Source organism: Oncorhynchus gorbuscha, unplaced genomic scaffold (assembly GCF_021184085.1).
Source record: "Oncorhynchus gorbuscha isolate QuinsamMale2020 ecotype Even-year unplaced genomic scaffold, OgorEven_v1.0 Un_scaffold_1245, whole genome shotgun sequence".
NCBI lineage: Eukaryota > Metazoa > Chordata > Actinopteri > Salmoniformes > Salmonidae > Oncorhynchus > Oncorhynchus gorbuscha.
In genome coordinates this window covers 60120-75932 of record NW_025746078.1, presented here as the reverse complement: position 1 = coordinate 75932, position 15813 = coordinate 60120, and the positions used below count along the sequence as shown (strand labels likewise).

At 43.4% G+C, this 15813-nt stretch overlaps 1 protein-coding gene across 1 annotated transcript in view; it reads right to left on the bottom strand.

The window, feature by feature from the left end:
* LOC124021895 (sister chromatid cohesion protein PDS5 homolog A-like) overlaps positions 1-15813 on the bottom strand; it is a 76708-nt gene that overhangs the window by 41576 nt on the left and 19319 nt on the right. The window contains exons 11-12 of the mRNA XM_046337029.1: positions 13673-13686; positions 190-345 (exon numbers count right to left, since the gene is read on the bottom strand). Of these exons, the coding sequence (XP_046192985.1) occupies positions 190-345; positions 13673-13686 (170 nt within the window). The remainder of the gene's footprint in view (positions 1-189; positions 346-13672; positions 13687-15813) is intronic.

Below are 15813 nucleotides of genomic sequence, written 5' to 3'. Positions count from 1 at the left end.
CATCCCTCCATCCTCCCTCTCTCTTCATCCCTCCATCCTCCCTCTCTCTCTTCATCCCTCCATCCCCTCTCTTCATCCCTCCATCCCTCTCTCTTCATCCCTCCATCCCCTCTCTTCATCCCATCTCTCTCTTCATCCCTCCATCCATACCTTCAGTCTCCCTCTCTCTCTTCATCCCTCCATCCATACCTTCAGTAGTTCCAGTCCAGAGCGGATGGCAGTGTCTGGTGTGACACCTTCCTCATCATCATCAGCCGTTCCCTCGATAGACTTATTCAGCAGCTTGACCAGAGCACTGAGCAGAGAGACATCACATATAACATTATATAACCTCTTATTCAACAGCTAGACCAGAGCAGAGAGACATCACATATACCATTATATAACCTCTTATTCAACAGCTAGACCAGAGCAGAGAGACATCACATATACCCTCTTATTCAACAGCTAGACCAGAGCACTGAGCAGAGAGACATCACATATAACATTATATAACCTCTTATTCAACAGCTAGACCAGAGCACTGAGCAGAGAGACATCACATATACCATTATATAACCTCTTATTCAACAGCTAGACCAGAGCAGAGAGACATCACATATAACATTATATAACCTCTTATTCAACAGCTAGACCAGAGCAGAGAGACATCACATATAACCTCTTATTCAACAGCTAGACCAGAGCAGAGAGACATCACATATAACATTATATAACCTCTTATTCAACAGCTAGACCAGAGCAGAGAGACATCACATATAACATTATATAACCTCTTATTCAACAGCTAGACCAGAGCAGAGAGACATCACATATAACATTATATAACCTCTTATTCAACAGCTAGACCAGAGCAGAGAGACATCACATATAACATTATATAACCTCTTATTCAACAGCTAGACCAGAGCAGAGAGACATCACATATAACATTATATAACCTCTTATTCAACAGCTAGACCAGAGCAGAGAGACATCACATATAACCTCTTATTCAACAGCTAGACCAGAGCAGAGAGAGATATAACCACACACATAACATTACAGCTAGAACAGAGAGACATCACAAATAACCTCTTATTCAACAGCTAGACCAGAGCAGAGACATCACATATAACATTATATAACCTCTTATTCAGCAGCTAGACCAGAGCAGAGAGACATCACATATAACATTATATAACCTCTTATTCAGCTAGACCAGCTCAGACCAGACAGCTAGACAGAGCAGAGAGACATCACATATAACATTATATAACCTCTTATTCAACAGCTAGACCAGAGCAGAGAGACATCACATATAACATTATATAACCTCTTATTCAACAGCTAGACCAGACTCAGAGCTAGACCAGACAGGAGACATCACATCACCATATAACATTATATAACCTCTTATTCAACAGCTAGACCAGAGCAGAGAGACATCACAAATAACCTCTTATTCAACAGCTAGACCAGAGCAGAGAGACATCACATACCTCTTAACCAGATTATATAACACTCTTATTCAACAGCTAGACCAGAGCAGACACACATCACATATAACATGGTACCTATTCCCTCTTCAATTCAACTGGTAATCTCCCCTCTGCAATACACGATCAATATCTAACTGGCTCTGAAATACACGATCAATATCTAACTGGTAATCTCCCTCTCACGATCAATCACGATCAATATCTCTTAATTCCCTCTGACAATACACGACATCAATATCTAACTGGTAATCTCCCTCTGAAAGACACGATCAATATCTAACTGGTAATCTCCCTCTGAAATACACGATCAATATCTAACTGGTAACTCCCTCTGCAACACGATCAATATCTAACTGGTAATCTCCCTCTGAAATACACGATCAATATCTAACTGGTAATCTCCCTCTGCAATACACGATCAATATCTAACTGGTAAGTCCCTCTGAAAAAACACGATCAATATCTAACTGGTAATCTCACCATCTCCAAATACACGATCAATATCTAACTGGTAATCTCCCTTTGAAATACACGATCAATATCTCTGCAATTCCCTCTGAAAACACGATCAATATCTAACTGGTAATGTTCCCTCTGAAAAACACGATCAATATCTAACTGGTAATCAATATCAATATCTAACTGGTAATCTCCCTCTGAAAAACACGATCAATATCTAACTGGTAATCTCCCCTCTGAAAAACACGATCAATATCTAACTGGTAATCTCCCCTCTCAAATACACGATCAATATCTAACTGGTAATCTCCCTCTCAAATACACGATCAATATCTAACTGGTAATCTCCCTCTGAAAAACACGATCAATATCTAACTGGTAATCTCCCTCTGAAAAACACGATCAATACACAATCAATATCTAACTGGTAATCTCCCTCTGAAAAACACGATCAATATCTAACTGGTAATCTCCCTCTGAAAAACACGATCAATATCTAACTGGTAATCTCCCTCTGAAATACACAATCGTTTCAAGTTGGGGGTCACTTAGAAATGTCCTTGTTTTTGAAAGAAAAACTTTATTTTGTCCATTTAAAATAACATTATTGATCAAATTGATCAGAAACACAGTTTATACATCGTTAATGTTCTCCGTTAGCTCAAAAACCCGAGAAAAAACAATCCCACTTCCTGGATGGATTTATGTTTGTAGTTATCCATTCTGCCTTTACAGATTCCATTGATTTAGGACTCAAGATTGCACTTCCTGGCTTCCACTAGATGTCAATATCTAACATTGTTTCAGGCTTGTATTCTGAAAAATTAGGGAGTAATACTCTGAATGAGTGGACACTGCAGTGTCCCAGAGGTTTTTCACGACCGAGAGGCTTTCTTGTTTTCTTAACTGGTATTCTCCGGTTGAAATATTATTAATTATTACGACTAAAAACAACCTGAGGATCGATTATAAACATCGTTTGACATGTTACTACGAACTTTACGGATACTATTTAGACTTTTCGTCTGCCTGTCGTTTGAGCCTGTGGATTAAACAAAACGGAGGTTTTGGATATAAAACTGAAACAAAACTAACATGTATTGAGTAAATGGGAGTCTTGTGAGTGCAACCATATGAAGATCATCAAAGATAAGTTTCTCTATTTCTGACTTGTGTAACTCCTCTACTTGGCTGGTAACTGTTTGTAAAGATTTGTCTGCTGGGTGCTGTTCTCAGATAACATGGTTTGCTTTCACCGTAAAGCCTTTTTGAAATCTGACACCCGGCTGGATTAGCAAGTTCATCTTTAAACTGGTAATCTTTGTATGATTTAAGGACTTTTATAGTTCTATATATAATGTTCCAGGTATCCAGTCTATCAGACAGTATTATAATGTTCCAGGTATCCAGTCTATCAGACAGTATTATATTATAATGTTCCAGGTATCCAGTCTACCAGACAGTATTATAATGTTCCAGGTATCCAGTCTATCAGACAGTATTATATTATAATGTTCCAGGTATCCAGTCTATCAGACAGTATTATATTATGATGTTCCAGGTATCCAGTCTATCAGACAGTATTATATTATGATGTTCCAGGTATCCAGTCTATCAGACAGTATTATATTATAATGTTCCAGGTATCCAGTCTATCAGACAGTATTATGATGTTCCAGGTATCCAGTCTATCAGACAGTATTATAATGTTCCAGGTATCCAGTCTATCAGACAGTATTATAATGTTCCAGGTATCCAGTCTATCAGACAGTATTATATTATGATGTTCCAGGTATCCAGTCTATCAGACAGTATTATATTATAATGTTCCAGGTATCCAGTCTATCAGACAGTATTATAATGTTGCACTTCCAGACAGTATATATTATATGTTCAGGTATCCAGTCTATCAGACAGTATTATATTAATGTTCCAGGTATCCAGTCTATCAGACAGTATTATAATGTTCCAGGTATCCAGTCTATCAGACAGTATTATATTATAATGTTCCAGGTATCCAGTCTATCAGACAGTATTATATTATGATGTTCCAGGTATCCAGTCTATCAGACAGTATTATAATGTTCCAGGTATCCAGTCCCAGACAGTATTATGATGTTCAGGTATCCAGTCTCCAGGTATTATATGTTCAGGTATCCAGTCTATCAGACAGTATTATATTATGATGTTCCAGGTATCCAGTCTATCAGACAGTATTATAATGTTCCAGGTATCCAGTCTATCAACAGTATTATATTATGATGTTCCAGGTATCCAGTCTATCAGACAGTATATATTAATGTTCCAGGTATCGTCTTCAGACAGTATTTATTATGATGTTCCAGGTATCCAGTCTATCAGACAGTATTATAATGTTCCAGGTATCCAGTCTATCAGACAGTATTATATTATAATGTTCCAGGTATCCAGTCTATCAGACAGTATTATAATGTTCCAGGTATCCAGTCTATCAGACAGTATTATATTATAATGTTCCAGGTATCCAGTCTATCAGACAGTATTAATTAATGTTCCAGGTATCCAGTCTATCAGACAGTATTATATTATAATGTTCCAGGTATCCAGTCTATCAGACAGTATATAATGTTATATGATGTTCCAGGTATCCAGTCTATCAGAAGTATTATAATGTTCAGGTATCCAGTCTATCAGACAGTATTATATTATAATGTTCCAGGTATCCAGTCTATCAGACAGTATTATATTATGATGTTCCAGGTATCCAGTCTATCAGACAGTATTATATTATAATGTTCCAGGTATCCAGTCTATCAGACAGTATTATAATGTTCCAGGTATCCAGTCTATCAGACAGTATTATATTATAATGTTCCAGGTGCAGTCTCATCAGACAGTATTATATTATAATGTTCCAGGTATCCAATCTATCAGACAGTATTATATTATAATGTTCATCTTTATCCAGTCTATAGACATATTATAATGTTCCAGGTATCCAGTCTATCAGACAGTATTATATTATAATGTTCCAGGTATCCAGTCTATCAGACAGTATTATATTATAATGTTCCAGGTATCCAGTCTATCAGACAGTATTATATTATAATGTTCCAGGTATCCAGTCTACCAGACAGTATTATAATGTTCCAGGTATCCAGTCTATCAGACAGTATTATAATGTTCCAGGTATCCAGTCTATCAGACAGTATTATATTATAATGTTCCATATCCAGGTATCCAGTCTATCAGACAGTATTATATTATAATGTTCCAGGTATCCAGTCTATCAGACAGTATTATAATGTTCCAGGTATCCAGTCTATCAGACAGTATTATATTATAATGTTCCAGGTATCCAGTCTATCAGACAGTATTATATTATAATGTTCCAGGTATCCAGTCTATCAGACAGTATTATATTATAATGTTCCAGGTATCCAGTCTATCAGACAGTATTATAATGTTCCAGGTATCCAGTCTATATTATATTATAATGTTCCAGGTATCCAGTCTATCAGACAGTATTATATTATAATGTTCCAGGTATCCAGTCTATCAGACAGTATTATATTATGATGTTCCAGGTATCCAGTCTATCAGACAGTATTATAATGTTCCAGGTATCCAGTCTATCAGACAGTATTATATTATAATGTTCCAGGTATCCAGTCTATCAGACAGTATTATATTATAATGTTCCAGGTATCCAGTCTATCAGACAGTATTATATTATAATGTTCCAGGTATCCAGTCTATCAGACAGTATTATAATGTTCCAGGTATCCAGTCTATCAGACAGTATTATATTATAATGTTCCAGGTATCCAGTCTATCAGACAGTATTATATTATAATGTTCCAGGTATCCAGTCTATCAGACAGTATTATATTATAATGTTCCAGGTATCCAGTCTATCAGACAGTATTATAATGTTCCAGGTATCCAGTCTATCAGACAGTATTATATTATAATGTTCCAGGTATCCAGTCTATCAGACAGTATTATATTATAATGTTCCAGGTATCCAGTCTATCAGACAGTATTATATTATAATGTTCCAGGTATCCAGTCTATCAGACAGTATTATATTATAATGTTCCAGGTATCCAGTCTATCAGACAGTATTATATTATAATGTTCCAGGTATCCAGTCTATCAGACAGTATTATATTATGATGTTCCAGGTATCCAGTCTATCAGACAGTATTATATTATAATGTTCCAGGTATCCAGTCTATCAGACAGTATTATATTATAATGTTCCAGGTATCCAGTCTATCAGACAGTATTATAATGTTCCAGGTATCCAGTCTATCAGACAGTATTATATTATAATGTTCCAGGTATCCAGTCTATCAGACAGTATTATATTATGATGTTCCAGGTATCCAGTCTATCAGACAGTATTATATTATAATGTTCCAGGTATCCAGTCTATCAGACAGTATTATATTATAATGTTCCAGGTATCCAGTCTATCAGACAGTATTATATTATAATGTTCCAGGTATCCAGTCTATCAGACAGTATTATATTATAATGTTCCAGGTATCCAGTCTATCAGACAGTATTATAATGTTCCAGGTATCCAGTCTTCAGACATATTATAATGTTCCAGGTATCCAGTCTATCAGACAGTATTATATTATAATGTTCCAGGTATCCAGTCTATCAGACAGTATTATATTATAATGTTCCAGGTATCCAGTCTATCAGACAGTATTATAATGTTCCAGGTATCCAGTCTATCAGACAGTATTATGATGTTCCAGGTATCCAGTCTATCAGACAGTATTATATTATAATGTTCCAGGTATCCAGTCTATCAGACAGTATTATAATGTTCCAGGTATCCAGTCTATCAGACAGTATTATATTATAATGTTCCAGGTATCCAGTCTATCAGACAGTATTATATTATGATGTTCCAGGTATCCAGTCTATCAGACAGTATTATATTATAATGTTCCAGGTATCCAGTCTATCAGACAGTATTATATTATAATGTTCCAGGTATCCAGTCTATCAGACAGTATTATAATGTTCCAGGTATCCAGTCTATCAGACAGTATTATATTATAATGTTCCAGGTATCCAGTCTATCAGACAGTATTATATTATAATGTTCCAGGTATCCAGTCTATCAGACAGTATTATATTATAATGTTCCAGGTATCCAGTCTACCAGACAGTATTATATTATAATGTTCCAGGTATCCAGTCTATCAGACAGTATTATAATGTTCCAGGTATCCAGTCTATCAGACAGTATTATATTATAATGTTCCAGGTATCCAGTCTATCAGACAGTATTATAATGACAGTATTATATTATAATGTTCCAGGTATCCAGTCTATCAGACAGTATTATATTATAATGTTCCAGGTATCCAGTCTATCAGACAGTATTATAATGTTCCAGGTATCCAGTCTATCAGACAGTATTATAATGTTCCAGGTATCCAGTCTATCAGACAGTATTATATTATAATGTTCCAGGTATCCAGTCTATCAGACAGTATTATAATGTTCCAGGTATCCAGTCTATCAGACAGTATTATATTATAATGTTCCAGGTATCCAGTCTATCAGACAGTATTATAATGTTCCAGGTATCCAGTCTATCAGACAGTATTATAATGTTCCAGGTATCCAGTCTATCAGACAGTATTATATTCTAATGTTCCAGGTATCCAGTCTATCAGACAGTATTATATTATAATGTTCCAGGTATCCAGTCTATCAGACAGTATTATATTATAATGTTCCAGGTATCCAGTCTATCAGACAGTATTATATTATAATGTTCCAGGTATCCAGTCTATCAGACAGTATTATATTATAATGTTCCAGGTATCCAGTCTATCAGACAGTATTATATTATAATGTTCCAGGTATCCAGTCTATCAGACAGTATTATATTATAATGTTCCAGGTATCCAGTCTATCAGACAGTATTATATTATAATGTTCCAGGTATCCAGTCTATCAGACAGTATTATATTATGATGTTCCAGGTATCCAGTCTATCAGACAGTATTATATTATAATGTTCCAGGTATCCAGTCTATCAGACAGTATTATAATGTTCCAGGTATCCAGTCTATCAGACAGTATTATATTATAATGTTCCAGGTATCCAGTCTATCAGACAGTATTATAATGTTCCAGGTATCCAGTCTATCAGACAGTATTATAATGTTCCAGGTATCCAGTCTATCAGACAGTATTATGATGTTCCAGGTATCCAGTCTATCAGACAGTATTATATTATAATGTTCCAGGTATCCAGTCTATCAGACAGTATTATATTATGATGTTCCAGGTATCCAGTCTATCAGACAGTATTATAATGTTCCAGGTATCCAGTCTATCAGACAGTATTATATTATAATGTTCCAGGTATCCAGTCTATCAGACAGTATTATATTATAATGTTCCAGGTATCCAGTCTCCAGACAGTATTATAATGTTCCAGGTATCCAGTCTATCAGACAGTATTATAATGTTCCAGGTATCCAGTCTATCAGACAGTATTATATTATAATGTTCCAGGTATCCAGTCTATCAGACAGTATTATATTATAATGTTCCAGGTATCCAGTCTATCAGACAGTATTATATTATAATGTTCCAGGTATCCAGTCTATCAGACAGTATTATAATGTTCCAGGTATCCAGTCTATCAGACAGTATTATATTATAATGTTCCAGGTATCCAGTCTATCAGACAGTATTATAATGTTCCAGGTATCCAGTCTATCAGACAGTATTATAATGTTCCAGGTATCCAGTCTATCAGACAGTATTATATTATAATGTTCCAGGTATCCAGTCTATCAGACAGTATTATAATGTTCCAGGTATCCAGTCTATCAGACAGTATTATATTATAATGTTCCAGGTATCCAGTCTATCAGACAGTATTATGATGTTCCAGGTATCCAGTCTATCAGACAGTATTATGATGTTCCAGGTATCCAGTCTATCAGTCAGTTTGAATGTTCCAGGTATCAGCTCCCCGCAGGTTATAACTTTTACATTTCATTATAGCACAACGGTTTGATTTGTCTAATCTTAGCAATTTCTTCTCAGCTAGCTACATAGCCGTCTTTGTATCAAAGATAATTGCAGTAATTATCGTATTTCTCCGTCCTAACGTAGTCTTCACTAGCCAGCTAGCTAACGTCCACTGATTAGCTGCACTGGGAAAACTATTACACTCAACTGAACGACTTGATCAGTGTAGTGTTAGCTAGCTACATAGCTGTCTTTGCTGTCTTCGTATCTTCGTTCCAAGATAATTGTGTTGCTTAGGTTTAGAGTGTGTAGTGTGTAGTCTTAGAGTGATTATCTTAATTTACCGAGGTTAGCTAGCCAGCTATTTGTCGTCCTTAACGTAGGAGACTCTGCTAGCTAGCCAAGTCTAGCCAACGTCTTCTGAATAGAACTCAACAACCAGTCGCATTCACAGGTAGTATCACATTTTCATTTCATTTCATTACAGTACAACGGTTTGATTTGTTTGATCGTAGCTAGCTACATAGCTAGCTACATAGCCTATCTTTGTATCAAAGATAATTGTGTAGTCTAGAGCGATTTTCTAGGTTAGCTAGCCAGCTATTGTCGTTCTTTTAAGCAACGTAACGTAAACAACACTACTAGCTAGCCAGCTAGCCCCCGAATAGCAGCACTGTAGAAACTATTACACTCAACGGAACGACTTGATTAGTGTAGTGTCAACAACGCACCCACTGCCAGCTAGCCTACTTCAGCAGTACTGTATCATTTTAATCATTTTAGTCAATAAGATTCTTGCTACGTAGCTTAACTTTCTGAACATTCGAGACGTGTAGTCCACTTGTCATTCCAATCTCCTTTGCATTAGCGTAGCCTCTTCTGTAGCCTGTTAACTATGTGTCTGTTTATCCCTGTTCTCTCCTCTCTGCACAGACCATACAAACGCTCCACACCGCGTGGCCGCGGCCACCTAATCTGGTGGTCCCAGCGCACGACCCACGTGGAGTTCCAGGTCTCCGGTAGCCTCTGGAATTGCCGATCCGGTCAACAAGGCAGAGTTCATCTCAGCCCATGCCTCCCTCCAGTCCCTCGACTTCTTGGCACTGTTCCAGGAAACATGGATCACCACAGACAACACTGCTACTCCTACTGCTCTCTCTTCGTCCGCCCACGTGTTCTCGCACACCCCGAGAGCTTCTGGTCAGCGGGGTGGTGGCACCGGGATCCTCATCTCTCCCAAGTGGTCATTCTCTCTCTCTCCCCTTACCCATCTGTCTATCGCCTCCTTTGAATTCCATGCTGTCACAGTTACCAGCCCTTTCAAGCTTAACATCCTTATCATTTATCGCCCTCCAGGTTCCCTCGGAGAGTTCATCAATGAGCTTGATGCCTTGATAAAGCTCCTTTCCTGAGGACAGCTCACCTCTCACAGTTCTGGGCGACTTTAACCTCCCCACGTCTACCTTTGACTCATTCCTCTCTGCCTCCTTCTTTCCACTCCTCTCCTCTTTTGACCTCACCCTCTCACCCTCCCCCCTACTCACAAGGCAGGCAATACGCTCAGACCTCATCTTTACTAGATGCAGTTCTTCCACTAACCTCATTGCAACTCCTCCAAGTCTCCGACCACTACCTTGTATCCTTTTCCCTCTCGCTCTCATCCAACACCTCCCACACTGCCCCTACTCGGATGGTATCCGCCGTCCCAACCTTCGCTCTCTCTCCCCCGCTACTCTCTCCTCTTCCATCCTATCATCACTTCCCTCCGCTCAAACCTTCTCCAACCTATCTCCTGATTCTGCCTCCTCAACCCTCCTCTCCTCCCTCTCTGCATCCTTTGACTCTCTATGTCCCCTATCCTCCAGGCCGGCTCGGTCCTCCCCTCCAGCTCCGTGGCTCAATGACTCATTGCGAGCTCACAGAACAGGGCTCCGGGCAGCCAGCGGAAATGGAGTATTAAACTGCCTCCCTGCGGACCTGGCATCCTTTCACTCCCTCCTCTCTACATTTTCCTCCTCTGTCTCTGCTGCTAAAGCCACTTTCTACCACGCTAAATTCCAAGCATCTGCCTCTAACCCTAGGAAGCTCTTTGCCACCTTCTCCTCCCTCCTGAATGTTCCTCCTCCCTCTCTGCAGACGACAGTCAACCATTTTGAAAAGAAGTTCCACGACATCCGATCCTCGTTTGCTAAGTCATAAGTTCCGACACCGCTGGTTCTGCTCACACTGCCCTACCCTGTGCTCTGACCTCTTTCTCCCCTCTCTCTCCAGATGAAATCTCGCGTCTTGTGACGGCCGGCCGCCCAACAACCTGCCCGCTTGACCCTATCCCTTCCCTCTTCTCCAGACCATTTCCGGAGACCTTCTAACTTACCTCACCTCGCTCATCAACTCATCACTGACCGCTATCCACGTCCCTTCCGTCTTCAAGAGAGCGAGAGTTGCACCCCTTCTGAAAAAACCTACACTCGATCCCTCCGATGTCAACAATTACAGACCAGTATCCCTTCTTTCTTTTCTCTCCAAAACTCTTGAACGTGCCGTCCTTGGCCAGCTCTCCCGCTATCTCTCTCTGAATGACCTTCTTGATCCAAATCAGTCAGGTTTCAAGACTAGTCATTCAACTGAGACTGCTCTCCTCTGTATCACGGAGCGCTCCGCACTGCTAAAGCTAACTCTCTCCTCTGCTCTCATCCTTCTAGATCTATCGGCTGCCTTCGATACTGTGAACCATCAGATCCTCCTCTCCAGTCTCTCGAGTTGGGCATCTCCGGCGCGGCCCACGCTTGGATTGCGTCCTACCTGACAGGTCGCTCCTACCAGGTTGCGTGGCAGAATCTGTCTCCTCACCACGCGCTCTCACCACTGGTGTCCCCCAGGGCTCTGTTCTCAGGCCCTCTCCTATTCTCGCTATACACCAAGTCACTTGGCTCTGTCATAACCTCACATGGTCTCTCCTATCATTGCTATGCAGATGACAACTAATCTTCTCCTTTCCCCCTTCTGATGACCAGGTGGCGATATCGCATCTCTGCATGTCTGGCAGACATATCAGTGTGGATGACGGATCACCACCTCAAGCTGAACCTCGGCAAGACGGAGCTGCTCTTCCTCCCGGGGAAGGACTGCCCGTTCCATGATCTCGCCATCACGGTTGACAACTCCATTGTGTCCTCCTCCCAGAGCGCTAAGAACCTTGGTGTGATCCTGGACAACACCCTGTCGTTCTCAACCAACATCAAGGCGGTGGCCCGTTCCTGTAAGTTCATGCTCTACAACATCCGCAGATTACGACCCTGCCTCACACAGGAAGCGGCGCAGGTCCTAATCCAGGCACTTGTCATCTCCCGTCTGGATTACTGCAACTCGCTGTTGGCTGGGCTCCCTGCCTGTGCCATTAAACCCTTCAACTCATCCAGAACGCCGCAGCCCGTCTGGTGTTCAACCTTCCCAAGTTCTCTCCGTCACCCCGCTCCTCCGTTCTCTCCACTGGCTTCCAGTTGAAGCTCGCATCCGCTTCAAGACCATGGTGCTTGCCTATCCAGCTGTGAGGGGGACAGGCACCTCAGTACCTCCAGGCTCTGATCAGGCCCTACACCCAAACAAGGGCACTGTTCATCCACCTCTGGCCTGCAGACAGCCTCCCTACCACTGAGGAATACAGCTCCCGCTCAGCCCAGTCAAAACTGTTCGCTGCTCTGGCCCCCCAATGGTGGAACAAACTCCCTCACGACGCCAGGACAGGAGTCAATCACCACCTATCCGGAGACACCTGAAACCCCACCTCTTTAAGGAATACCTAGGATAGGATAAGTATTCCCCCCCTTTAAGATTTAGATGCACTATTGTAAAGTGACTGTTCCACTGGATGTCATAAGGTGAATGCACCAATTTGTAAGTCGCTCTGGATAAGAGCGTCTGCTAAATGACTTAAATGTAAATGTAATGTATATTATAATGTTCCAGGTATCCAGTCTATCAGACAGTATTATATTATAATGTTCCAGGTATCCAGTCTATCAGACAGTATTATAATGTTCCAGGTATCCAGTCTATCAGACAGTATTATATTATGATGTTCCAGGTATCCAGTCTATCCATATATAATAATGAGTATTTCTGTTTTCTATTTTGGCGCTCTGCAATTTCACTGGATGTTGGCCAGGTGGGAGGCGATCGTCCCACGCCCCCTAGTGGGGTTAGGGAAGCAATGAAACTGGCCTTCTTGAGACTTGCTGAGTATCTGGAGCATCAGCCTTTGTGGGTTCGATTACAGGCTCAAAATTGACAAGAAACAGAACTTTTTTTCTCCCCAATTTTGTGGTATCCAATCGTTGTAGTAGCTACTATCTTGTCTCATCACTACAACTCCCGTACGGGCTCCGGAGAGACGAAGGTTGAAAGTCATGCGTCCTCCGATACACAACCCAACCAAGCCGCACTGCTTCTTAACACAGCGCGCATCCAACCCGGAAGCCAGCCGCACCAACGTGTCGGAGGAAACACAGTTACACCTGGCAACCTTGGTTTAGCGCTCACCGCGCCCGGTCCGCCACAGGAGTCGCTGGTGCGCGATGAGACAAGGATATCCCTACCGGCCAAACCCTCCCTAACCTGGACGACGCTAGGCCAATTGTGCGTCGCCCCACGGACCTCCCGGTCGCGGCCGGTTACGACAGAGCCTGGGCGCGAACCCAGAGTCTCTGGTGGCACAGCTGGCGCTGTAGTACAGCGCCCTTAACCACTGCCACACGGGAGGCCCACAAAGAACTTTCTTCTGAAACTCGTCAGTCTATTCCTGTTCTGAGAAATTAAGGCTATTCCACGTGAGAAATTGCCAAGAAACTGAAGATCTCGTACAACGCTGTGTTTCTCTCTTCACAGAACAGCACAAACTGGCTCTAACCAGAATAGAAAGAGGAGTGGGAGGCCCCGACAGTGCACAACTGAGCAAGAGGACAAGTACATTAGAGTGTCTAGTTTGAGAAACAGACGCCTCACAAGTCCTCAACTGGCAGCTTCATTAAATAGTACCCGCAAAACATTAGTCTAAGTGCCAACAGTGAAGAGGAGACTCCGGGATGCTGGCCTTCTAGGCAGAGTTCCTCTGTCCAGTCTCAACGTCAACAGTGAAGAGTCTCTCTGTGTTGTGTCTTCTGTGTGTGTGTGTGTCAGTGTGTGTGAAGTGTGTGTGTGTGTGTGTGTCTGTGTGTGTGTGTGTGTGTGTGTGTGTGTGTGTGTGTGTGTGTGTGTGTCACCACACAGAGTTCAGCCTGTTTACAGGAGCAGGTATCCAATCGTGATGAGAGTATCCAGCTGACTCTCTGTCTTCTCCTAACACCTGTTCTCATGAAGTCCTGGGTACCAGCATGTGTGTGTGTGTGCATTAGCATTCATACATCTATCTCCAATCCCCCCAGCCCCAAACCCAGCAGCCCCTGTCCCCCCCCCCCCCCAGCCCCAAACCCAGGAGTACCCCCAGCCCCAAACCCAGGAGCCCAGCCACCACCCAGCCCAAAACCCAGTGCCCCCCCCAGCCCCAAACCCAGCAGTCTCCCCAAACCCAGCAGTCCCCCTCCCCCAGCCCCAAACCCAGTTCCCAGCCCCCCAACCCAGCAGCCCCCAAACAGAGTCCCCCTCCCCAGCCCCCTAAACCCAGCAGTCTCTCCTCCCTCCTCCCCAAACCCAGCAGCCCCCCCAGCCCCAAACCAGGACCCCCCAAACCCAGCAGCCCCCCAAACCCAGCAGCCCCCAAACCCAGCAGCCCCCCAAACCCAGCAGCCCCCAAACCCCAGCTCCCTCCTCCCCAAACCCAGCAGCCTCCCCAAACCCAGCAGCCCCCCAAACCCAGCAGCCCCCAAACCCAGCAGCCCCCTAAACCCAGAAGCCCCGTCTAAACTCCAGCAGTCTAAACCCAGCAGCCCCCTAAACCCAACAGCAGTCCTATTAAACCCCTAAACCCAGCAGCCCCCAAACCCAGCAGTCCCCCTAAAGTCCAGCAGTCTCTACCCTCCCTCCTCCCCAAACCCAGCAGCCCCCAAACCCAGCAGCCCCCAAACCCAGCAGGGGACAGTCTCTCCTCCCTCCTCCCCAAACCCAGCAGCCCCCCCCAGCCCCAAACCCAGAGACCCCCCAAACCCAGCAGCCCCCCAAAACCCAGCAGCCCCCAAACCCAGCAGGCAGCCCCCAAACCCAGCAGTGTCTCTCCTCCATCCTCCCCAAACCCAGCAGCCCCCCAAACCCAGCAGCCCCCCCAAAAATAAACCCAGCAGTAAACCCAGCAGTAAATTCCAGCAGTCCCCCTAAACCCATTCCCCCAAACCCAGCAGCCCCCTAAACCCAGCAGCCCCCCAAACCCAGCAGTCCCCCTAAACCCAGCAGTCTCTCCTCCTCCTCCTCCCCAAACCCAGCAGCCCCCCAAACCCAGCAGCCCCCCAAACCCAGCAGCCCCCAAACCCAGCAGCCCCCTAAACCCAGCAGCCCCCTAAACCCAGCAGTCCCCCTAAACCCAGCAGTCTCTCCTCCCTCCTCCCCAAACCCAGCAGCCTCCCCAAACCCAGCAGCCCCCCAAACCCAGCAGTCCCCCTAAACCCAGCCTCTCCTCCCTCCTCCCCAAACCCAGCAGCCTCCCCAAACCCAGCAGCCCCAAACCCAGCAGCCCCCCTAAACCCAGCAGCCCCCAAACCCAGCAGCCCCCCAAACCCAGCAGCCCCCAAACCCAGCAGTCCCCCTCCCCCAGCCCCCCTAAACCCAGCAGTCTCTCCCCCTCCTCCCCAAACCCAGCAGCCCCCCAGCCCCAAACCCCAGACCTATCCCCCCCCCCCAGCCCCAAACCCAGCAGCCCCCCAAACCCCCCCCCCAAACCCAGCAG